The sequence below is a fragment of the Salvelinus sp. IW2-2015 genome, linkage group LG20, assembly GCF_002910315.2.
Source record: "Salvelinus sp. IW2-2015 linkage group LG20, ASM291031v2, whole genome shotgun sequence".
Taxonomy (NCBI): domain Eukaryota; kingdom Metazoa; phylum Chordata; class Actinopteri; order Salmoniformes; family Salmonidae; genus Salvelinus; species Salvelinus sp. IW2-2015.
In genome coordinates, this window is record NC_036860.1 from 31,742,772 (window position 1) to 31,768,596 (window position 25,825).

Here is a 25,825-nt window from a genome sequence, read left to right on the forward strand (position 1 = left end):
TATTGGCTGTTGAAAGATGGTTGATTAACTGGGAATTTAAATGATCAGTGGAAAAGTCTTGCTGTATGTTCTTCTCAAAGACAAAAATTGCTGATAATAAAAGTTGTTTTTGTATGAACAGCCTATGGGTAGGGTTTCTACATTCAAATATTTGTGTTTATGGTTCAAATATATATATATATCATATACCATTTAAAAAATCAACCATATAAGAGTTATATATTGGAAAGACAACAAGAGACAACAAAAATACTATTTACACACTATTCATACATATTCATATTCTTATATACAGTTAAATTAGATCTTTAGAAAAAGATGATGTGATATAATATATATTTTTAAAGCTTGCTTTTTGCCTGAGTAACCTCTGGTGGAAAATCATTCCACAATGCATGGCTCTATACATAACTGAGTGATGCATTAAATCTGTTTTTGGTTTGGGTACAGTGAAGAAACCCATAGCGGTGTGTCTGGTGGGGTATGTATGTCTGTTTGAAGTGTATGCAAATAGATTATACAAGTGGTTAGGCATTTTCAACAAACAAATGTTTATTAAAAAGACGAGAAGAGAAGATGTCAAATTCTCTTCTACCATCAACTCTCCAACTATGTGATGGCAGGTTATGTAAACTCATAACAAGTGAGTTTTTTCAATAACAAATTATGATCAATAACCTCAAAGGCTGCACTGAAATCTAACATTACAGTTCAATCTATCATCTTATTATCCATTTATTTTAGACAATCATCAGTCATCTGAGTCGGTGCAGTACAAGTAGTACACGATTAGATAGGAGGGTTTAGTTTCTCTAATGTTTGGTGCTTTAAACATTTAAACAGGGTGTACACTACATGACTATCAAAATCCTAACGTCACTGAGCCTCTCACATTAAACGACCGTATTTCCTGTATTTTTATGTTGTCTTGCCAACACTAAAAGATGTGGCACAGACGGGGATGACACACTACAAGGTTCTTCACTTGGATCATGAGGATTGTCGATTGCAGGTTGTCTCGCTAAAACAATGATGTGATAAGATTTAACGTAGCTACAACGAGCTGTGGATCAAAGCAGCCTCATTAACGTTTTCAGTCAGACATTTACGCTTGCCACACAGAGTTGAAATGTCTAGCCAACATTTTGAATTGAATAACATTGCATGTGCACTTCAGAGCTGTAACGATTTGATGCGTTGGTTATTTAATTTTTTATTTAACCTTTATTTAACTAGGCAAGTCAGTTAAGAACAAATTACTATTTACAATGACGGCCTACCCCTGCCAAACCGGGACGATGCTGAGTTAATTGTGCGCCGCCCTATGGGACTCCCAATCACGGCCGGATATGATACAGCCTGGATTCGAACCAGGGACTGTAGTGATGCCTCATGCACTGAGTGCCTTAGACCGCTGCACTGGCCTCTTCTCTGGCAAGCTCTCTTTGGCTTTTGCTGATCGCCGTTTTCAAAACTTGTCGTTGCACATCTCACACCACAAGAGCATTGCAGATTTTTGTCCGATAAAATCAAACATGTTTGAAACTATCGGGACATGTGGGACTGCTCACATACGAGATCGGAAGCCCTCTGATTGCGTCTCTGACCCGCTCATATTTAACGAGCGTCGGTGACGGCCGCCCGTCCCGAGTAGGCAACAACATGGTGATTTTGTCTCCGATCTTAAAAACTTGTCTGGGACAGCTAAATCGGGGCAAGATCGTGTAGTGTACTCCCGGTGACAACACACTCCAGTACAGTAGGTGGCGGCATGCACCTATAATGTTTGCCATAATATTATAGAAGAAGAAGACAACATGGCTGCCGCAGCAGGTCGCTATTACAACGAGGGTGGCAGAGCAACGAAAAGACAGAAAACCGAAGACGGGATGACGACGGTAAGTATTGACTGGCGACTTCGTTGGGGAGGAAAAGTGCATGCATCAGTTAAACATCTCCCCCCCCAGCATTTTGGAACTTCGAGTGTGCAACAACATGATTGCTGAACACTAGCTAGCCTGAGCCAGACGGAACTAGCTAACGTTAGCTGAAGGTAACTAGCTAGCCGCACAACCGGTATTTTTTTCTAGCTAAGCTAGTTAGCAATGTATTTCTGCAGTTTTGTAAACTATATTAAACGTAGCCAACAGTGCTATCCTGCGTGATTTTATCGTCGAAGATGTGCGGCTAATGAGGATAGCAGGCGTTAGCTAACTAGGTTCCGAACGTTAGTTAGCGTTGTATGATGGAGGTTAGTTTAGTCACCATATCCAAGCGGGAATACTTGGTGACAATTTAATTTATTTCGTGGGGTGGGTATAATTTGTGGAACGTTCCAACAGGAATCTGTTCCAAAAACTTCGTAAATAACAAGGTTGCAAACAAATATCGCATACAAAGTTGTATAGCGCCCGAATAAGGTACCGGGTAGGGAGTGGGCTATTTCAAAGTTTTTCACTCATCACATTTATTCCGAAAAATGTCTGTCCTCACTCTGGTAGCCAATGGACAAACATTAAGCATAAGCTACGTAGTGAGTTATGTCTATTTGGCAGCGAGTTAGCAAGGTGAATTGATCGTGCTACTTTGTATGCGTTGTTTGTTGAATAAACGTGGTGAGTGGAAAAACTCAACAAAATTGCCCACTCCCTACCTGGTGTCTTATTCTGCCGATATACAACTTTATATGCATTGCTTGTTGGCAGCTTTGTTATTTACAAAGTCTTTGGTACAGATTCCTGTTGGAACGTTCTACAAATTATACCCACCCCATTTTGTGTCCTTGTTTCCGAGTATTTTCTACCTAACTTAGTTAGTTAGCCAGCTAACAATCCCCAGGCTGACATCCATCCCACTCACTTATGCACGGGATTGGCTTTTCAAGAAGATCAGGCACTTTATACAAAGCCCACCACTGTTTAAATTATGTTTATGATGTGGTGTTCTATTTAGTACACTCGTTGCTTGCCAAACCCCATCATTGTTTACTTTAGCTAGCTTGGATTTGTGTTATACTCTTGGTTGGTTCCTGTGTCGCTCTGTCATCAATACAGGTTGGTTTTAATTGGTAGCACACACCCTGGGGATGTCTATATTGCATTGGTAATCTGTACTGGTTTTCTCTAATCAACATTTTGGTCTTGTTTGTAAGGAGGGCTATGATGACCCCCATAAAACAGTCCCTTCCCCAGTGGTCCACATCAGGGGCCTTGTCGATGGCATCATGGAGGCAGATCTAGTGGAAGCCCTGCAGGAGTTCGGGACCATAAGGTAATTATCCTTTTCTTTGACCAGATTTTTATTTTGCACCATTCTAAATTCATTGGTGAAGTCTTTTGTTCCTGTAGGTTTATTATGCAGTGCATAGAAACCAAATTATTCCATCTTCCATTCTCTTCACAGTTATGTGGTCATGATGCCCAAGAAGCGCCAGGCCCTGGTGGAGTACGAGGACATGAATGGATCCTGCAATGCTGTGACCTATGCAGCCGAGAACCAGGTCTACATTGCCGGGCACCCCGCCTTCATCAACTACTCCACCAGCCAGAAGATCTCCCGGCCCGGAGACCCAGACGACTCGCGCAGCGTCAATAACGTGCTGCTGCTCACCATCATGAACCCCATCTACCCCATCACCTCGGTAATACACCCACTATTATACAAGTCAGCTGTTTCGTTGCCGTGACAAGGCACAATTGTTTGTCTCCCTGCATTGCATTGTTAGTCATACCATTTGTCTCTGCTCTGCAGGATGTGCTGTACACAGTCTGTAACAACTGCGGGCCCGTCCAAAGGATTGTCATCTTCAGGAAGAATGGCGTTCAGGCCATGGTGGAATATCCTTTGCTCAAAATCTCATATTGTTGAAAATGTCGTATCGTGCCGGGGATCTCGTCACCACACACAGGTTCACATTCCCCACCGCTTGCCACACAACCTTACTTCACACCACAGTTAAAGCTCCTGTCAGCACCACCGACTGTTGTCATTTGCAAGTGGTGGCTAGTAAATATTTGTGCTTGACATAGATCGAATTGTGTAACAAGTGCTCATTGTTTCGTAAATAGAGCTTTGAATTACAAGAGAAACATGGAATGTGGAAAGTAGGCATAGTATGCATTTATTACCCGTAGTTTCCATGACTTCCCATACATTTGATGCTGTACAAAGTGCCCAGAGGGCGAAAGCCTCTCTAAATGGGGCAGACATCTACTCTGGCTGCTGCACACTGAAGATTGAGTATGCCAAGGTGAGTGGTTACATGCTTATCATGTATAGTCCATCTAAACACTGGGGTCATTTCACTGAAGGAACACTGCAATGGGCAAAATAATCAAATGCGCGAATGTCCCTCTTTACAGCCAACCCGCCTCAACGTGTTCAAAAATGACCAGGACACCTGGGACTACACAAACCCCAACCCGAGTGGCCAAGGTAAAAAACACAGCCCCGCATCCCTCCCCATCCCCTTCTCTCTTCCCCTCCTGCTCTTATGGCATTGTGGGATGGGTAGGGTCCCAGGCCTCTGGGCGTAGTGCCTTTGAACGCCCTGCTCCATGGTGACTTTGGCCACGACGAGCAGTGACGCGGGTGAGGCACTACTTCTGTGACGCGTCACCCCGTGTTCTCACGCTCTCTCACAACACGACAGACAGTAAGGGCATAAGGAGTGACCTCGAGGGGTAGCCATTTTGCAGCACATGCTTCTGCATGGTGAATCGTCTGCATCTCAGACCACTGCATGCATTCTTTGGTAAACTGATGAATGCCTCGTTATGTCACAATGAAGCACCTAGGGTCTCGCCACACAGGTTCACATTCCCTGCAGTGCGTGTCACACCTCACTTCCACACGTCAAGCTCCTGTCTGCACCCAAGCACCGTGTTACACTCTAGGTGTCCTGCTTGGAATGCCCCTGCACCCATTAATCCCAAAACCATATTGGAGATTTTTTGTTGTTGAAAAATAACACTTATGGTTCTTTTAGTTTGACCAATCATGGCTAAAGTCAGGCTTTGACATTCAAATCTGTTCCTTGGGGCTAAAGTGTCTAGGTTTTTGTTCCAGCCAGGGTGTGTTAGCAACCTCTGACCCTGTAGCTCTCATGGACCAGGTTTCCCTGCCTTTGGGGTGGCCTTTAAGTAAAATGTTTATTTCATTAGGAATCTCTATGGTAACATTGCAGAGGCGAGTGTTAAAGGAATCAATGGTATTCCTGGAACTTGCAAGAAGTCCAGTTTATGACCTGTCAATCAGTTGTTCAGTCTGACTATTTGTGGATGGCTGTTTTGAATCCAGGCAGGGTTTCTTGTGGCCTTCTCTCCATTTGTATATGGTGTGCTGCCATGAGTGCCAAAATAAAATCATGGTGTTCCAGTAATTTATGAAGCTTGTTAGATACATTCATCTAACATTGCTCTCTTAGTTCAACCTCTTACAGCGCATAATATTTGCCATCCGACGGGACACAGTGAAATAGCAGTATGCCATTTGCCTTGCTTCTAGCTGTATGCCCTGATCCCTTTATGCAAAAGGGAACACATTTTTATTTGAGGTGGTAGTCCACTTGACTATCAGATTCTCATATTTTAGCCACGATGCGTACTGGTCTTAGTAGTTTCATCCACACCATGGCCACATCTTCATTTCAGACATTTGACACTCATGAGGTGTAAGAGAGAAAAAATAACGGTAGTGTTTAGACAGCCCCTGTTAAGTGCAGCCGGCGCTGCTCCTCGTGTCACTGTGCACAGACTCACCTACAGCCCTAAGCAGACACATGCTGTAGCTTAAGACACATCAGCTACAACAGCACCCACCCACAGGCATTCCAAACCAACCAGTTCCTCGGTTAACATCGGACACAATGGGGGCAGCAGACACTGGAATTCATACAACCTGATTTTCTTCCTAATCCAAATTTCCACCACCACTCTCTCCACTTCTGCAAGGAAAACCATGTTCCTCTTTTTATCCCACTTTTGGTTTGGGGGAAATAGCCATCCTGTTTTGATCATGGTGAGGGCCTGAGACTCCCAAGAGTCTGTGAGCAGACACCCAGCATTATCCACCACCACAGACTGATCTGATAGATTGATATCCATCCATCCTCCTCTTACAAGTACAGCATATCCCATCTCCAGAACGCTGAAGATCTCACCTATTGACACAACACATTTTGTTTGATGGGGGCAGGAGTCTGGTGTGTGGCCGATAAGGCCACTCTTCCCAGCCCTCGGGATCCGACTGTCAGACACCAACCACTCAGCGAGCAACAGAGGAGTTTTCAAAACACACTTAACAGCCCGAGAAGGGAACAGATGACACTACATACTGAGACAATATACAGAGGCAGCGGGAACACTTTTTCTCAAACTACCCCTATGCCGTCCCGTCTCTTGACTTGGGTGTGTGGGCTTCCTTTTGATATCATTCTCCCCCTCTTGTGCTGAACAACACACCACCGAGCTGAATACTCACGGCAACAACACACCAAGTTGAATCGCCATGACAACACACCACCACGCAGACAATGCCATTCCAGATGAATTTACTGCCAAGCACTAGATGCCTCACTTCGCCATGGGGGGACCACATCCATTGTACAAAAAAAACAAGCAGCACACTCTGCGGCCCCTTACATGAGAAGACGCACTGCACAAAACCCAAACGGGGACCACGAAGACACAAGCATCAAACACCCGCCAAGCATACAAGCACAGAGCCAAACTGATAGAAAAATCAGCATTTCCCCAAACTTCTCTCTGCATTGATGGACTTGGGTGCTCTGTTTTTTCCCTTGTACCCTCCCCTCCCCCCTCTTCTCTCTGTGCTGTTCTTGTGTTGATTCTACTACGTTGTTTTTTTCCCTTCTGAACTGGCCTGTAGTGATGCCTCTTAACGCCTCCCGTGTGATGCAGGTTTGGCTCTGTGTCTGACGACAAGACACGCCTCAAACGGTGCAAATGTCCTCTGGCTTTGCGGTCAAAGCACGGTAAGCTGGAAATGTGCCTCAAATGGCAACACTTAAAAACAAAGCAACCAACTTGGAGCGAAGCGTGGAAGATTGGTGTATACTCTTTCTCTGGTGGGGAAATGTGGAAACAGTGAGTTGAAGCTGGAGTCACAGGTTTGGTGGGTAGGATCCTTACTGACGAGTGCCCCCTACCAGCCTTCTGCATCCTGTGTTCTCCGTGTCTGGTGCTGTAAGTACATGTAAAGAGACGTGACTGACCAGGTCATAGAGAATGATTGAAATGTAAATGTCTGCTTGTTGTGATTGACTTTGTCAACCCCATATGTGAATCGTTGACTTAACAAATTAGTTCTGGAATCTCCTCACTGAGATTGCTGCTAGTGCTCTTTAGGCTGTCCTCTGTAATATTGCTTTAGAAATGTGTAGTCTCACAGCAACTTCTATGAAAAGGGGAATACGGAATTGAATTTCTAGTTTTTCATATTTTGATGCAGACCACTGTTAGATGTATAAGTTAAAGTAGTTTCTAAAATCACAATTCACTGAACATTTGAGGAAATGTATCTGGTTGTTGCTCTATATTATAGCTAGCCAATGTAATATATTCATTCACATATATAAAATTCCAGGCCATGTTTTTGTCAAATGCTTTTCAGACTGTTGTCCATGGGTGGGGTGCTATGCATTTGTCAGGCTATGAAACTCGAGTCATGCTAGAATCAAATAAACATTAAGCTTAGCTACTAAGTGATATTCAATGTATTATTAGTGCTATATCGCATTACTACTAACTGGGGGAAAGGGCTGCTCCTTTTAACCAATGTAATGACTACATTTTAATAGAATTGTTCTGATTTAATAAAAATTAAACAGCCCGTTAGTGTTTGAATTACTTTATTTGTCAGGGCTTCTAGTTTTTCCTAGATGTCATTTTATTTTTTGCAACATGTTACTGATTAAACGTTAATTTGAGATTCTTGCTTTTGATTGAATATTTGTTTATAGTTTAAGTTTGTACATGATTTGTTTTGGTTTTGACGTGTGTATGTACCTGCACAGATGCTGACGCTGAAGGCAATTGGAACAATTCACAAGGTGTGTGTGTTTGTATGATAATGATTGAGCAATAATGGAATACATTAGTGTGACTCTGTTCCATTTGCTATGCTGCTGTTAAATCCTCATACAAATCTCCAGTATGTTACATTTTGTTTTAGTTGTGGTAACAAATAGTATGAGGGCCTGCATAAGCTTGTAACGTATGGTTTTAAGACAGTAAATATCTTAACCCAGCTTCTCGTGCATGTTAATCACAACACTGCCCCATAGTTTGTCGTTGTGCCCCTTTTGATACACTGTCAAATCAGCATTCAGGGGCTAACTTTATTGCTATTTCTTGCTCTCAGATCCCAATGCCAACCCCAACAAGCGTGCGAGGCCGCCAGCTTTATTAGGAGACCACCCTCCAGAGTATGGTAAGTATAGGCAGAGAAGTTCATTGTACTAAAAGCGTCACAGTTCAACTCGGAGTTGGGATGTCTAGAAGGACTCGAGTGACTATTTGAATCGGTTTGCCCAGTAACCACCTTTCTGTGTATCCATTCCTCTCACAAGGCGGGCAGACTGGTGCTTATCACGGCTACCATGATGAAAGTGGCTACGGGCCCCCTCCTCCTCACTATGAGGGCGGGCGCCGCATGGGGCCTCCAATGGGAGGGCGTGGCCGCGGACGTGGTGGAAGCTACGGGGGACCTGGGTACGGACATGGCCCACCTCCCCCCGGTGACTACACCGCCCACGCTGACTCCCCTGTTGTCATGGTGTACGGCCTGGAGCCCGCGAAGATCAACGCCGACAAGGTCTTCAACGTCTTCTGTCTCTACGGCAACGTGGAGCGGGTGAGTCCAGACAGGGGAGCAGTGTATTACTGAGGCAGAGGTTATAGACTGTTCATGTTCTTGTTGGGGTGTAGACTGGTGAAAAATCTGTTCTGTGGCCATGTTGGTGGGTAGTAGGGTAGTGTTTCTGAACCCTGTCCCCCTCCGTCCTCAGGTGAAGTTCATGAAGAGTAAGCCGGGGGCAGCCATGGTGGAGATGGGCGACTGCTACGCTGTGGACCGTGCCATCAGCCACCTCAACAACAACTTCCTGTTTGGACAGAAGCTCAACGTCTGGTCAGTGCTGCTTTCAAACTCTGCATACACATTGACATCCAAAGAAACTGACTAGTAACAGACGCGTCACAGGTTTGTGGTGTTAATGTACACAGAGACTAGTGTTGTCCATCCACTGTCCACAGTGTGTCCAAGCAGCAGGCCATCATGCCTGGTCAGTCCTACGAACTGGAGGACGGCTCCAGCAGCTTCAAGGACTTCCACGGTTCCCGCAACAACCGCTTCACCTCCCCGGAGCAGGCGGCAAAGAACCGCATCCAGCACCCCAGCAACGTCCTGCACTTCTTCAACGGGCAGCCCGACATCTCTGTGGAGGTCTTCAATGGGGTAAGACAACTGGAGAGGATTCGGGGGCTGGGAGCTTTGGATTGGGTTGTTGGTTTTCTTTGAAAGTTGAACGTTACAAGTTTACTTACCTAGTTTGTGTGGGGGGGTGATCCTTTCAGGTCTGTGAGGAACTTGGTGTGAAGATCCCATCCAATATCAAACTCTTCACCGGAAAGAGTGAGTGATATGAACTTTATTTGCATGAATAGTGTTTTCTGGTCTTTCAATTAGAGTGAATTCCCATGGGTCAGGTGTTGCAGTGTCAATAAATTGGAATGTGTGTGTCTCGCCTCGGGTGGCGCGACAGGTGAGAGGAGCTCATCCGGGCTGCTGGAGTGGGAGTCTATAAACGATTCCATGGAGGCTCTGGCCATGATGAACCACTACCAGATGAAGAACCCCAGTAAGTACTCCGACTGCGATAACAACACCACCGCTAATGATACCAACGGTGAGCAAATACACTAGTCTGTCCTTCAGGAGTGACTTTCCCAAAAACATGATCATCTTCAGCACTAAGATCACCTTAAGGCCAGGATTCATTCAAAGCCACGGTACTACCCTACCGACTATGTTCGCAGAGATCAAACTCATGGTAAACGCTGCAGATATTGGCTCAAGTGTAAATGTAGGAACTATGATCTTAATGCTAAAGATTCTTTGTTTTTGGGAATCCACCCCAGACTAGTTCATGTATTATTCCGGACCGACACAATCTTTCCAGTTGGCTAACCTCACCCTCCCCTTTCTTCCAGGTGGTCCGTACCCTTACACACTGAAGCTGTGTTTCTCAACCGCGCAGCATGCCAACTAGGAAGAACTCTGACCCCTCCAATCTGTAATGCTCTGTGTCCATGCATAGTGTATATTGCATTCACATCTTCACTACAAGTCCCCTGTATGAATCAGAAACAAAATGTATGAGACCGACAAGTGTTTTCCTTTAACTTAAGTGATAATATTGCGGACAAGATTTTGTACCAGTGAGTGTATTGTTTGATGTAGAATCTAATATTTTTTTTTTGACTTATTGTTGAATTTGATTTGTTCTGTACATTAGACCTTGGAAGGAAGAACAGCTCCTATTCTGAATTAAATAAAAATTCCATGTTAATACGGCCTGTCTGTTTTAATAAAGTGAATGATGAACTATAGGGCTGTGATCTTTCCTTTTCAGTTAGTAGATATAAGGCCTTAAACAGGTTCTTCAAGCCTGGACCACAGCAGGTATACACAATGAAGCAGAAGAGGATTCCTACTATGGTGATGGTAGCCAGGGTCATCTGGAGGAAGGAAATTATTATATATATATTCTATTTGAGTCCAAGGATACATCCCAAATGGCACCCTATTTAGTGCACTACTTTTGACTAGAGCAAGTTGTGCACTGAATAGGGTACTGTTTAATTGAACCATTTGAATGAGCACACAACTTGTAAAAGACATGCAAATTAGTAAAATCAGGATAGCAAACACTATGGAAGTTAAAGGTAACTATTTGGAACAACCCAGGGACCAGACTTACCAGCATGTAGAACAGGTCTCTGGTGTGGTCCAACGGGAATCCATGCATGTGGAGTATAAACCGCAATGCATAGTCACAGTATGTACTCGAATTCATACCCCTAAAGAATGCAAGGCCATGTCTAACATGCAATCAGACTGAGTGCACACATTCTAAAGTAGAACCTATACACATGTAACACAGAACACTAAACCCTTACTTGTTTGAGACTTTGACAAAGTAAGTCTGGTGCTTCCAGGATCTGAGCCGCCATGTTGACACAGGGAGCGTTTCTCCTGACACACATCCAACTGCACCACACCAGTCAGTGATCAGTATGTAGCCTGTTAGTGCTGTATAGCCAACTCAAGGTTTGGTATTAACAAATACCACGAGTTCAGGCTATACAGCACAAACGAGCCGGGTAGAAACTATGCCAAGACTCATAAAGATGCACCTTAGTACAGTCAGAAGAATTCACAGCATTACGCAGACAAAAGAGTGAAAGAATGGGAAGAGTATTCTGATTATATGGAGTGTTACCAAATCTTGTTTGTAGTGCCATGCATGACCACAAATCCTTCCTCAGTGACATTGACATTTGTCCATGTCTTCAAACATCCAAACCAGTGTCCTCTGGGATAGACAGAGAAACCAAGGGGAGTCCAACAAATATGCATCTCTGTTGGTAGCATATATAACACCAACCTTGTTCTAATATACTAAAATTATACATTTGGGTCCTCCTGTGTGTTTTCCAGTGCAAGTCCGTCACCTGTAGTTGAGGCTGTTGTACATCAGCAGCACTTCTTGAGTGTAGAGGCAGATGTGATCTTTCAAGTAAGCTCCTCCACCTAGCTGTAGTGTAACAAATAGAGACTGTATTATATCAAGCCATGGGCAGCAATTCAGTCATGTATAAAATAAAATAAATCAGTAAACAAAAGCAGGACAAGAGGAGATGAGATTGATGTCCTCGAGAAAAGATAGAACACTGCAGACAGATACAAAACAGAGGACATGTAGAGGGCCACAGTGGTAAGTAGTTCAGTTCAGATTTAGGTTAATGGTCAAAACTTGTCTTTGCAAAATGTAACCATTTCAAAACAGGCTTTGTTCAAGGTCATAGTCTCACAGTCTTCGTAGTAGAAGCATGATGGGGTTGGGGTAGTTAAAATAGCCCTTGTTGCGGGCACACTGCTCCAGGGTGGTGGTGATGTCAAATGCCAGGCGGTTGCCAGGAAGGCAGCCTTACCCACAGGGTACCCTGTGCAGCCCCTGAGTGCTGGTGCAGAGCAAAGGGAATAGAGAGAGACATGTATGCCTGGTTCACACTTTAGGTCCAAGCCGAGCTGCATTGGGGTGGCCTGGTTACGCATCCACCATAGTTGTAACAGTGTTGGAAAGGGCAATGTGAAAAGACAATATCCAAGCATCAGATACATGAAATGGCCTAAAGCACCAGTGTTTTAAATACATTAGGTTGTCTTTAAGTTGAACCTAATAAATGAGGCTAACACAATAGGACAGCATGGAAACGCAGTCTGTCACCGTCACCTGGGAACATAGACGAACATAATTTTGTTTGGCAATGGTGACAAATTACACTAGCGGTTTCCAAACTAGGGATCGCGACTCCATGTGGGTTCGCCTGAAATGAAAATGGGATAACGGGATAATTTTAGTTTTTTTAAAGGAAACAAATTTATAGACCTATATATACACAAAAAATATATATTGTCTTTGTATCTCAAAATCATTGTAATGTGGTCAACCTTAAATCTAAATGAAAATTATTCAAATATAAAATTCTACCAGAGAGCATCATGGGAAAAAGCCGCACTTGACTGTTGCAATAGAATCATTCTCATGGTGAATGGCTAGGCTCGCTACGCTATGAAAGCGCATACTATTGCAGAGATTTTGATATTAACGGAGCAATTGATATGGTGAAAACAATATGTGGGGAGGTAAAGGCACAGAAACTCACATCAATACCTTTGTCAGATAACACCGTTAAACAAAGACTTTATGCTATTGTAGCAATCATGAGAATGTTTCACTCACGCTGCCAAACATATCCTCGTAAAACTGACCATCCTACCGATCCTCGACTTCGGCGATGTCATTTACAAAATAGCCTCCAACACTCTACTTAGCAAACTGGATGCAGTCTATCACAGTGCCATCCGTTTTGTCACCAAAGCCCCATACACCACCCACCACTGCGACCTGTATGCTCTCGTCGGCTGGCCCTCGCTACATATTCGTCACCAGACCCACTGGCTCCAGGTCATCTATACGTCTTTGCTAGGTAAAGCTCCGCCTTATCTCAGCTCACTGGTCATCATAACAACACCCACCCGTAGCACGCCCTCCAGCAGGTATATCTCAATGGTCATCCCCAAAGCCAACACCTCCTTTGGCCGCCTTTCCTTCCAGGTCTCTGCTGCCAATGACTGGAACGAATTGCAAAAATTGCTGAAGTTGGATACTTATATCTCCCTCACTAACTTTAAGCATCAACTGTCTGAGCAGCTTACCGATCGATGCATCTTTACACAGCCCATCTGTAAATGGCCCATCCAACTACCTACCTCATCCCCATATTGTTTTTATTTACTTTTTTTGCTCTTTTGCACACCAGTATTTCTACTTGAACATCATCTAATGCACATCTATCACTCCAGTGTTAATTTGCTAAATTGTAATTACTTCGCTACTATTGGCCTATTTATTGCCTTACCTCCTTACTCCATTTGCACACACTGTATATAGATTTTTCTATTGTGTTATTGACTGTACTTTTGTTTATCCCACGTGTAACTTGGTGTTGTTTTTTGTCACGCTGCTTTGCTTTACCTTGACCAGGTCGCAGTTATAAATGAGATGGTATCAACATTTCTTTACAGCAGTCAACTCTAAGATCAATCAGTTAACTAATTGCAGGCCTATATGAAATAAAATTTGGTTCACTTAAATTAAATTCCAAAGATCAGTCAACTCAATTCTCACTACTTAAATTCAGTTCCCGATAGTACAGGTATTCTTACTACCATTACTCCTCCCTTTTGACACATTGTCTCACTTTGCCAGGCCCTGCACCTGATTGCAGATCAGAAACATCTTGTGGAGAAAACATGTCTTTAACAGAGACAGGAAGTGCAACAAAATAGCCCCCAACAAGTTTTCAACCAATTTAGAATGTGAAATTGTCTTCCCAGATGAGGTGAGGAATCCACGTTGCTTCCAGAGTGTACCAAAGTCATGCACAACCCCAATGCATGCCTACTGTCAGTATAAATCGTAACAGTTTTATCCTTAGCCCAAATGCATGCCCTAGTGAGAGCAAAAATTCTGCAGCTTGGGCTGACAGATGTGGTGGTAATTTAGCACTCTCTAGGGTAGTGGCAGCCATAGTTACTGCATAAGCCACTAATGGTTCTCCTTGAATCCCCCTGGAGTCCACTGTATCTTGTCATTCATCGCCATCTTATGGTCAGAGAGTGGTTGTACAGCCTCAGCATAGTCAGGCAGCCAGGCTCTACAATAGCCTGCCATTCCTGTGAGTGTTAACATACAGTCAAAAGTTTGGACACACCAACTCATGCCAAGAGTGTGCAAATCTGTCATCAAGGCAAAGGGTGGCTAATTTGAAGAATCTCAACTATAAAATATATTTTGATTTGTTTAACACTTTGATTACTACATGATTCCATATGTGTTGTTTCATAGTTTTGATGTCTTCACTATTATTCTACAATGTAGAAAATAGTCAATTTAAAGAAAAACCCTTGAAAGTCTGTATGTTGTTTTGTAACTGGCTGTGGTACAGATAGAATTGCAGCCACACGTTCTAGGCCAAATTTTCGACCTTTTGATGTAATATCATGTTCTAGATACTTAACGAATTGAGACACAAGCTGCAGCTTTTTCTTAGAAACTTTGTGGCCATTTTCAGCAAGGGACACTGACAGAGCTCTGGTGTCGACTTCGCATGCTTGTTGGGTTTCAGAACACAGTAACAGGTCGTCGACATACTGTATTAACATACTCCCAGCGGGGGGTGAAACCCTCTAAATCTTGCGCCAAGGTGGCAGAAAACACCGCAGGCGATTCCATATATGCTTAGGGGCTAACCTTAGGGGCAAACGGTCCAAGCCCAACGCTTGTTTAAAAATGTAAACGCGAATCAGAGCTGTGATTCTGGAGCGACGGGAATGCTAAAGAAAGCATTATCCATATCAACAACTAAAAACCATTTACCCAACACAGGCACGGCAGATAGTACTGTAACAGGGTTTGACACAACAGGTGCCCTTGCATGAACAGCATCATTAACTGGTCTAAGATCTTAAATAAAACGCCAATCACCCGAGGATTTCCGGACGGGAAGGATGGGGGTGTTACGGGGAGAGTCTGGACAAGGCACAATATCGCTTTCTACCAATAAAGCATGAACAGGGGTAATTCCCCCGCAATGCCTCCTGACTCAGAGGATACTGGGCTCGGCCGTGTCTGTGTGCTCTCAGGTGTGACGTAAGCGGTTCCACCCCCCTCATTCGCCCAATGTCATACTTATCTTTAGCCCACAGAGAGTCTGGGAGACCAGCCAACAAGGGTGACTCAGTCTCAAAATAAACCACCTGTTTAGTTGGTTTCACATCAAGGCCATGGACACCTCGTTGAACAGGTGCATTCCAAAAGAATGGCACACAATGTACAGTGCCTTCAGAAACTATTCAGACCCTGTAACTTTTTCCACATTTTGTTACGTTAAATAAAATAAAACAACTCAGCAATCTACAGACAATATCCCATAAAGACAAAGTGAAAACAGGTTTCTAGAAGGTTTTGCAAATGTATTAAAAATAACGAACAGAAATACCTTATTTACATAAGTATTCAGACCCTTTGCTATGAGATTCGAAATTGAGCTCAGGTGTATCCTGTTTCCATTGATCATCCTTGAAATGTTGCTACAACTTGATTGGAGTTCACCTGTGGTGAATTCAATTGATTGGACACGATTTGGAAAGGCACACACATGTCTATATAAGGTTTTACAGTTGACAGTGCATGTCAGAGCAAAAATCAAGCCATGAGTTTGAAGAAATTGTCAGTAGAGCTCTGAGACAAGATTCTGTCGATGCACAGATCTGGGAGAGGGTACCAAAAAATGCCTGCAACATTGAAGGTCCTCAAGAACACAGTGGCCTCCATTTTTAAATGGAAGAAGTTTGGAACCTCCAAGACTCTTCCTAGAGCTGACCGCCCGGCCAAACAGTAATCAGGGGAGAAGGGCCTTGGTCAGGGAGGTGACCAAGAACCAGATGGTCACTCTGAAAAAGCTCCAGAGTTCCTATGTGGAGATGGGAGAACCTTCCAGAAGGACAACCTTCTCTGCAGCACTCCACCAATCAGGCCTTTATGGTAGAGTGGCCAGACGGAAGCCACTTCTCAGTAAAAGGCACATGACAGCCCGCTTGGAATTTGCCAAAAGGCACCTAAAGACTCTCAGACCATGAGAAACAAGATTCTCTGGTCTGATGAAACCAAGATTTAACTCTTTGGCCTGAATGCCAAGCGTCACATCTGGAGAAAACCTGGCACCATCCCTACGGTGAAGCATGGTGGTGGCAGCATCATGCTGTGGAGATGTTTTTCCAGTGGCAGGGACTGGGAGACTAGTCAGGATCGAGGAAAAGATTAACGGAGCAAAGTAGTGAGAGATCCTTGATGAAAACCTGCTCCAGAGCGCTCAGGACCTCCGACTGGGGCAAAGGTTCACCTTCCAACAGGACAACGACCCTAAGCACACAGCCAAGACAACGCAGGAGTCGCTTCGTGACAAGTCTTACCGTTTTTCCCAATTGTTTACACACTAAAACTGGCTAATGACCCAGATCTGCAGTACTACTGGCACATGTTTTGCTTTTCACTCAGCAATTCTATAACAAACATTTGGCAAAACAAACAATTTTCTTTGGCACAACCTTCACAACTAAAATATATTGTGTTTAAATGAAAAGGAACACTGTTCAACAAGCTAAGCTCAATTACCAATTGATCACTTTCTCTCTACACATGTGCAAACACTAATTGCAGAAGTGTTCACTTTCAGATTGGTGTTCAGCAATCAGACCGTTGGTATGGATCAAAAGGCCACATGTGAATACTCCTGTGTTTGGAGAACAATGGAAGCAAACTTGGCAGAGAGAGGTGGAGGTAGAACAAGGAGAGTAATCTCTGATGAAATTTGGGCGACTATGGTGGACCATGTGGTCAACCATGGTTTGACCTTGAGAGGCTGGGCAGAGAGTGCTGCCCAATCTGAGCCGCTTCACCGTAGCACCCATCATCTGGACATTCCAAAATGAAAATAGGTATTATAGTAGGCTCAAGGGTGTGGGGTTTCCAAATCACCAAGTTCAATAACAAAACATGCAGTAGCACAACTAGAACGCAAATGGGTAGTTTATTAGGATTTTTTGTACACATGGGGGGAAAAAGGGGGTATTCACCAATTACTTCACAGTCCACAAGCTGTTCTTATTGTCCGTTCCTTCCTCCAGGGATAATCCTAAAACTCAGGTCCTCCGCCAATCTGGTTCTGTACACAAGGGGAATAATCTCACATATATTATTCTTTCTTCCACTCTTCATAACACACATTGCTCTCTCCTTACTCTGCCCCTTTGTGCAGGCTGCATCCTCCTTTAACCTCAAGCATTCCCTGGCTTAACGAACGACAGCCTCGCCTCGTCGGGTCAGGAAGTCCATATAAGGCTCAGGAGTGGAGCCAGCGGACTGCAAGTTATCTCCCCTCAATAACCACTCCCCTCACCTCTCCCTGCCGTCTGCCACAGTATGTACTGCAGACATTGGACCTATCTACTACTTTTACTACTTGACAGTAGTACAACATAAAGCACAGTAAAACTGTAGATTCCAATACATACTGTAAGGCGAAACAAAGTAAATGTTTTAAGTATTACTGTATGTATGAAATTGGGAGCTATACTACTTTGTAACATGTATATTCTGTATACTGTATTACTGTAGTGTTTACTCTACTGCATGCTATTTCGTTTTTGTAGAACTGAAAGACGTCCACCATGTACGTGGTGGTAGAAATTGTCTCTTTACAGACGAACAGGAGGCTGCTATTGTGCAAATGGTAGTTGAAAATAATGCCATAAGACTGTGGGAAATCCAACAACAGATTATTGAAAACTCTGCCATGACATCAGAGCGAGCTTATCAACCATAGCCCGCATCCTTAAGAAACACCAACTTCGGATGAAGCAAATCTACAGAGTGCCATTTGAATGGAGTTTCCAAAGAGTGAAAGATAAATGGTAAGAATATGTGCAAGTAAGCAATGTAGTAGTATTACACTCTTGAAACATTAGATACTCATTGATGTTGCCAGTGAACCTAACTATACAGCAATTACAGTATTTACTGTTATTTCAGAGAATCATGGAGTTGGATGCAAGTCCTATCCCCCAGGAACTCATATTCATAGATGAGGCTGGATTCAACTTAGCAAAGACAAGGAGGAGAGGAAGGAACATCATTGGTCAATGCACCATCAATGATGTACCTGGCCAGCGCGGGGGAAATGTCACCATATGCGCAGCTATGAGCCACGATGGGGTCCTACACTGCCATGCCACCCTTGGACCATACAACACTGCCCATCTCCTTAATTTCCTTGAACACCTTACATGACAATCTTTTTCAGCCAGAGCAGAGAGGGCCAGGTGATCCTAAGCAGCAAATGTGTGTTCTAATTTGGGACAACGTGAGTTTCCATCGGGCTGCTCAGGTCCACAACTGCTTCCATGACCATCCCAGGTTTACAATTCTCTATCTCCCACCATATTACCCATTTCTCAACCCCATTGAGGAACTGTTTTCAGCATGGGTGTTGGAAGCTGTATGATCGCAAACCCCATGAACGTATGGCTGTTCTCCAGGCAATGGAGGAGGCCTGTGGTGACATTTCAGTGCTTTCAGGGCTGGATGCATCATGCCAGAAGATATTTCACCCGCTGTCTGGCCAAGGAGAATATCGCTTGTGATGTTGATGAAAATTTGTGGCCAGACAAAAACAACAGATATGACAGATTTTCTTTTCGCAATGGAGTATTTGTTTCTTGACTTATGATTTTGATTTTACTGTATTTTGATAGTTTCTTTATTTATTCCGTACAATCTAACATACAGTACAGTAGTACAAATAGGCCTATTTTTTTTCCTTTGCCTATGCACAAAATATATTTACTGTATGTTTGCATTTTTACTGTATGTGTGCTTACAGTATGCTGTTTGACATGTATTGAGTCATGTTGAAATATAAAACTTACATTTTTGCATTTGTGTTCGTTTCTTGTTTGAGTACACACAAACAATATACAGTATAACAACAAAATATTAGTCTTTACACTGAAAGAGGTTCTGTTAGTAGTGTTTTGAATATGTCACATGAGTGTGATCTCTGTTTTCACTAAGTTAGATTCATTTGATGTGTGTGTGTGTGTGTCATTTGTACGCAGAGTTTCATTTTGAGCAGGGAGTACATGATTTTGATTGATGTGTTTCATTTTGCAAGATGTCTGTGGGGTTTGGGGAAATTGGCAAACTGTTTTGTGTTTACAGTTTTGAGTACCAGAGATGTAGTTTCAGCAAACGTGTGTCAACTATTGGGAGAAACTGTAATGTCCTTGAGTGGCCCAGCCAGAGGCCGGACATGAACCCGATCTAATATCTTTGGATAGACCTGAAAATAGTTGTGCAGCGACGCTCCCCATCCAACCTGACAGAGCTTGAGAGGATCTGCAGAGAAGATTGGGGGAAACACCTCAAATATAGATGTGCCAAGCTTGTAGTGTCATGCCCAAGAAGAAGCGAGGCTGTGATCGCTGCCAAAGGTGCTTCAAACAAAGTACTGAGTAAAGGGTCTGAATACTTATGTAAATGTAATATTTCAGATTTAGATTTTTAAAACATTTTAAAACATTTCTAAAACCTGTTTTTGCTTTCTTATAATGGGATATTCTGTGTAGATTGATGACGGAAAAAAACTATTTAATCAATTTTAGAATAAGGCTTTAAACGTAACAAAATGTGGAAAAAGTCAAGGGGTCTGAATACTTTCCGAAACGCATGCAATAATTTCAAAGATTTTACTCAGTTACAGTTCATATAAGTAAATCAGTCAATTGAAATACATTGATTAGGATTTAATCTATGACTTTCACATGACTGGGAATACAGATATGCATCTGTTAGTCACAGACACCTTAAAAAAAATGGGCCCCACAATGGGCCTCAGGATCTTGTCACGGTATTTGCCATTGATAAAATGCAATTGTGTTCGTTGTCCATAGAGCATGCCTGCCGATACCACAACCCCACCATGGGGCAATCTGTTCACAGCAAACCGCTCGCCCACACGATGCCATGCACATCGTCTGCGGTTGTGAGGCCGGTTGGACGTACTGTCAAATTCTCTAAGACGACGTTGGAGGCGGCTTATGGTAGAGAATTGAACATTGATGAACTGACTTGTTGGAAAGTTGGCATCCTATGACGGTGCCATGTTGAAAGTCACTGAACTCTTCAGTACGGGCCATTTCACTGCCAATGTTTGTCTATGGAGATTGCATGACTGTGTGCTAAAATAGCTGAATCCACTAATTCGGGGAGGAGAAGGAGGGAGAACAGTAGAAAGATATGCAAAGTGTTGGTTTCATGAGCTGAAATAAACGATCCCAGAAATGTTCCATATGCACAAAAAGCTTATTTCTCTCAAATGTTGTGCACAAATTTGTTTATAGAGTGCCCCATGGGGGCACTCTATAAACAATATCAATGTTGTGAATAGAGTGCCCCATGGTGGCAATGGGGTTATGTTATGGGCAGGCATAAGCTATGGACAACGAACACAATTGTATTTCATTGATGACAATTTGAATGCAGAGATACCATGACCGGGACCTGAAGCCCATTGTCGTGCCATTAATCCGCTGCCATTACCTCATGTTTCAGCATGATAATGCTCGGCCCCATGTCGCAAGGATCTGTACACAATTCCTGGAAGCTGAAAATGTCCCAGTTCTTCCGTGGCCTGCATACTTACCAGACTTGTCACCCATTGAGCATGTTTGGGATGCTCTCAATCGACGTGTATGACAGAGTGTTCTAGTTCCCGTCAATATCCAGTAACTTCGCACAGCCATTGAAGAGGCCACAATCAACAGCCTGATAAACTCTATGCAAAGGAGATGTGTCGTGCTGAGGCAGTCTGCGATTTAAATTAAAGCATTAATGAGCGAGCTAGGATGGATGTAGTCATATATCTATTTGTTCAGCACTTTTGAAATGTACAGCGATAGAATTTAGAACATGGGCCATTCTTACATTACACCAAGTCAGAACAGTAGGATAAATCAAGGGGGCATATAAGCAGACAATGAAAGCGCTTACGATATTCAATGATTACATTTCTCCCAAACAGGCTATAGGCTACATGTGCACCACCAAGTCAGAACATTAGGTGAAATTAAGAGGGGAAAAGGGACCAAATTATTAGCGTCGTTAAATGTGAAGACTTATTTTATCATACCAATTCTCTATGTGTAATTTAATTACGCAATCATGTAACTTCAAATAACTAGGAAGTCGGGGCACCATGGAAATGTTTTGTTTATAGAGTGTCAATTTCCCGAATATAACTCTTCAGATATTTTCATATCTTATCGATTAGTCAATCTCATTAATGTATTATTTTTACCTCATCAGTTCTCATGACTGAACGTTGAAAACACATGGATATGTTTACGAATGCTAGCCTAAATCATGAATCAGCGAATTACAAATTGGCTTAATTATTTATTTACTAACTAACTAAATGATCACACAGAATTACATAACAAACAAACAGTAGATATTGGTTACTAACACAACACATTGATAAGTCCCTAGTGGGCTTAACCGGTATGACGGCTTGGTAGACAATGGAAAGGGGTGGGTACAGATAAAAGAGCTGGAAAGACAAAATGGATTCATTACACACAGTTGATAATTATAATCCTTTGCACATGAACGGCTTCTCATTCTGAAAGAATTGCAATGTACATATTGCAATGATTGCAATGTACATATTTATGCTTGTATGTTTTGTTGTCTCTCTCTGTTGAAATTGCTGGACCGTCTGCTGAAGAGTCAATCAACAGAAAGTCTTGGGTTGTGTTCATAATGGATACGTCAGGCGTACCATGTTCTTAGAATAGATGTTTCGGCGGTTGTCGGTACTCTCGTCCTAGGTTTACGTAATTTCTGGCTGCAGACTAGTAATTCTATGTCTAGGATTTGCTCTTATTCTGTAGTGATCGATAGTCTCAGAGTTGAACCATTTCCAGCCGTGTAGCCAACACTACACGCGGTCTGGTTTTCTGGTCTTGTAGTTTTAAGCCATTTGTCAGTCATGTAGCCACCGCTGCACGCTGTCTAATGTAAATTGGACAGTCTAATGTAAATTATGTAGGAAGTGGGTTTTATAGTCTGTGGAAGAAGGGGCGGTCCATGACGCCGACGTAATGTCTATGCTCACGTGGGCGTGACCACTGATTTGGTTAACTTCATATGAAAACCCATATTTTCTCATTTAGAAGGTTAACACCACATTACATATTTTCACAAATAAACTCAGCAAAAAAAGAAACGTCCTCTCACTGTCAACTGTGTTTTTTTTCACCAAACTTAACATATTTGTATGAACATAACAAGATTCAACAACTGGGACATAAATTGAACAAGTTCCACAGACATGTGACTAACAGAAATGTAATAATGTGTCCCTGAACAAAGGGTCAAAATCAAAAGTAACAGTCAGTATCTGGTGTGGCCACCAGCTGTATTAAGTACTGCAGTGCATCTCCTCCTCATGGACTGCACCAGATTTGCCAGTTCTTGCTGTGAGATGTTACCCCACTCTTCCACCAAGGCACCTGCAAGTTCCCAGACATTTCTGGGGGGAATGGCCCTAGCCCTCATCCTCCGCTCCAACAGGTCCCAGACGTGCTCAACGGGATTGAGATCCGGGCTCTTCGCTGGCCATGGCAGAACACTGACATTCCTGTCTTGCAGGAAATCACGCACAGAACGAGCATTATGACTGGTGGCATTGTCATGCTGGAGGGTCATGTCAGGATGAGCCTGCAGGAAGGGTACCACATGAGGGAGGAGGATGTCTTCCCTGTAACGCACAGCGTTGAGATTGCCTGCAATGACAACAAGCTCAGTCCGATGATTCTGTGCCCAAGACCATGAGAACCCTCCACCTCCAAATCGATCCCGCTCCAGAGTACAGGCCTCGGTGTAATGTTCATTCCTTTGACGATAAATACGAATCCGACCATCACCTCTGGTGAGACAAAACCACGACTCGTCAGTGAAGAGCACTTTTTGCCAGTCCTGTCTGATCCAGCGACGGTGGGTTTGTGCCCATAGGCAACGCTGTTGCCGGTGATGTCTGGTGAGGACCTGCCTTAAAACAGGCCTACAAGCCCTCAGTCCAGCCTCTCTCAGCTTATTGCGGACAGTCTGAGCACTGATGGAGGGATTGTAAGTTCCTGCTTTATTTCGGGCAGTTGTTGTTGCCATCCTGTACCTGTCCTGCAGGTGTGACGTTTGGATGCACCGATCCTGTGCAGGTGTTGTTACACGTGGTCTGCCACTGCGAGGACAATCAGCTGTCCGTCCTGTCTCCCTGCAGCGCTGTCTTAGGCGTCTCACAGTACGGACATTGCAATTTATTGCCCTAGCCACATCTGCAGTCCTCATGCCTCCTTGCAGCATCAAATCAAATCAAATGTATTTATAAAGCCCTTCTTACATCAGCTGATGTCACAAAGTGCTGTACAGAAACCCAGCCTAAAACCCCAAACAGCAAGCAATGCAGGTGTAGAAGCACTGTGGCTAGGAAAAACTCCCTAGAAAGACCCTAGCCTCCCGACACATAAACTACTGCAGCATAAATACTGGAGACTGAGACAGGAGGGGTCGGGAGAAACTGTGGCCCCATCTGACTATACCCCCGGACAGGGCCAAACAGGCGGGATTTAACCCCACCCACTTTGCAAAAGCACAGCCCCCACACCACTAGCATGCCTAAGGCACGTTCATGCAGATGAGCAGGGACCCTGGGCATCTTTCTTTTTGTGTTTTTCAGAGTCAGTAGAAAGGCCTCTTTAGTGTTCTAAGTTTTCATAACTGTGACCTTAATTGCCTACCGTCTGTAAGCTGTTAGTGACTTAACAACCGTTCCACAGGTGGATGTTCATTTATTGTTTATGGTTCATTGAACAAGCATGGGAAACAGTGTTTAAACCCTTTGCAATGAAGAGCTGTGAAGTTATTTGGATTTTTACTAATTATCTCTGAAAGATAGGGTCCTGAAAAAGGGCCTTTTCTTTTTTTGCTGAATTTAGTTTCATGTTTAGTCACGTACGTTTCACAATATTTAGATGTAAATCTGACAGCTGGGAAACGTACACTTTAAGATATACAGTTACGGGTGTTTCCTGTCCTTCATGAGATCACCAAATGAAACACAGTCGACATGACTGTCCCTCAAGTGTCAACGAACCATTCCCACATTCTCAAAAATAGAAACATTGTTTAATTTTTCAAACTTTTGATGTCCAAGGAACTCTCTGTGTTCCACAGTTTACATTCCAATCTAAAACACTACAGAAGATAGGGTCAGTGTATTTTATGACCGGCCATAAAACAGTCGACTTCCCGCTCTCCCCCTCTATGAGAGAGAGCATGCTGTAGAACGGACCCCCCTGTAACCTGATCCTTCAGAGAGTTATGACATGAGGCACATGGGCTACAACAGCTTACTTCACAGCATACACTTAGTATTACTTTCTTAGCTACAGTATACATATCTCCCTGGCATATTACATAATTTATGCACCAGCATACACTACATTTTTGGACTCACCTTGTTGTGCTGCGCTCACTTGAACAGGAAGGTGGTGCAAGGGCGGTCCTTCGTGGGGAAATGTTGTCATCAAAGACTGGCATTCTATGGATTTATGGTGCTTTCAAGACAACTGGGAACTCTATAAAAACAAGGTCGAATCCCGATGGAGTGTCCCCATTAGTGACAGAACACTGAGCCAATCACGGCGTAACTAGAGAACATTACCAACCCCTACGTTCCGTATTTTCCACTGGCTGCCCCACCACCACAAAAAGCACTGACCTAGGCTGAAACACCTGCATTTTGGAGCTGCCTTACTCAAGAAAGGAAAAAAAGGAGACCATATTTGTATGCAGCTTTATTAACTCAATGATTGATTTTTACATTGTTTGCAAACTGATATGTAAAAAAACATGAGCTGGCACACACCCAGAATAATAGTTTGTTGTTTAGGTGCTGACTAACAGTGAATAAATGATAAACTATCAAAATAAAGAAAGTCGCACACTCCATGTGTAATCTCCCAGCAATTTAATGGGTATTTACCAACGTTTCGGCATCACTGTGCCTTCTTCAGGGTAATGTCATGAATACTTGAACCAGATTATGTAGAACCCCAGTGCAATTAGTGTAATCAATGACAGTAGTGAGGGGTGTGTCATAATGATTAATTAAAGTTAATTAAAATTCATTCGTGAAACTGTTCAAAGAAAATGATATGGCATATTAAATATAGTATGCTATTGTTGTCATATAGAAACATAATGGAATATTGTACATCATATTAGCATCAACATACATTATTTATTCATTCAATTTCACATAATAATTTCATTTTT

General features: G+C 43.2%; 1 protein-coding gene across 5 annotated transcripts; it reads left to right on the forward strand.

The window, feature by feature from the left end:
• The first annotated feature begins 1,789 nt into the window (after positions 1-1,789).
• LOC111980459 (heterogeneous nuclear ribonucleoprotein L) lies at positions 1,790-10,631 on the forward strand. Of its 5 annotated transcripts, none has more exons than XM_024011194.2 (14): positions 1,790-1,898; positions 3,152-3,270; positions 3,403-3,640; positions 3,751-3,836; positions 4,153-4,249; positions 4,362-4,434; positions 8,036-8,071; positions 8,383-8,451; positions 8,591-8,874; positions 9,029-9,150; positions 9,276-9,477; positions 9,597-9,654; positions 9,773-9,928; positions 10,233-10,631. In XM_024011194.2, exons 1-14 carry the CDS (start codon positions 1,818-1,820, stop codon positions 10,289-10,291), a joined length of 1,680 nt encoding a protein of 559 aa, XP_023866962.1. In that variant the 5' UTR covers positions 1,790-1,817; the 3' UTR covers positions 10,292-10,631. The 5 variants fall into 5 exon arrangements, with proteins under 5 accessions (XP_023866962.1, XP_023866964.1, XP_023866963.1 ...); XM_024011196.2 differs by having other exon boundaries at positions 9,773-9,880; XM_024011195.2 differs by having other exon boundaries at positions 9,785-9,928.
• The last annotated feature ends 15,194 nt before the right edge of the window (positions 10,632-25,825 follow it).

Coding starts and splice junctions, on each gene's coding strand:
- LOC111980459 (XM_024011194.2), top strand. CDS start 1,818: ATGGCTGCCGCAGCAGGTCGCTATTACAACGAGGGTGGCAGAGCAACG. Junction 8,452..8,590: donor AGACCACCCTCCAGAGTATG/GTAAGTATAGGC, acceptor TCCTCTCACAAG/GCGGGCAGACTGGTGCTTAT. Junction 8,875..9,028: donor TCTACGGCAACGTGGAGCGG/GTGAGTCCAGAC, acceptor CTCCGTCCTCAG/GTGAAGTTCATGAAGAGTAA.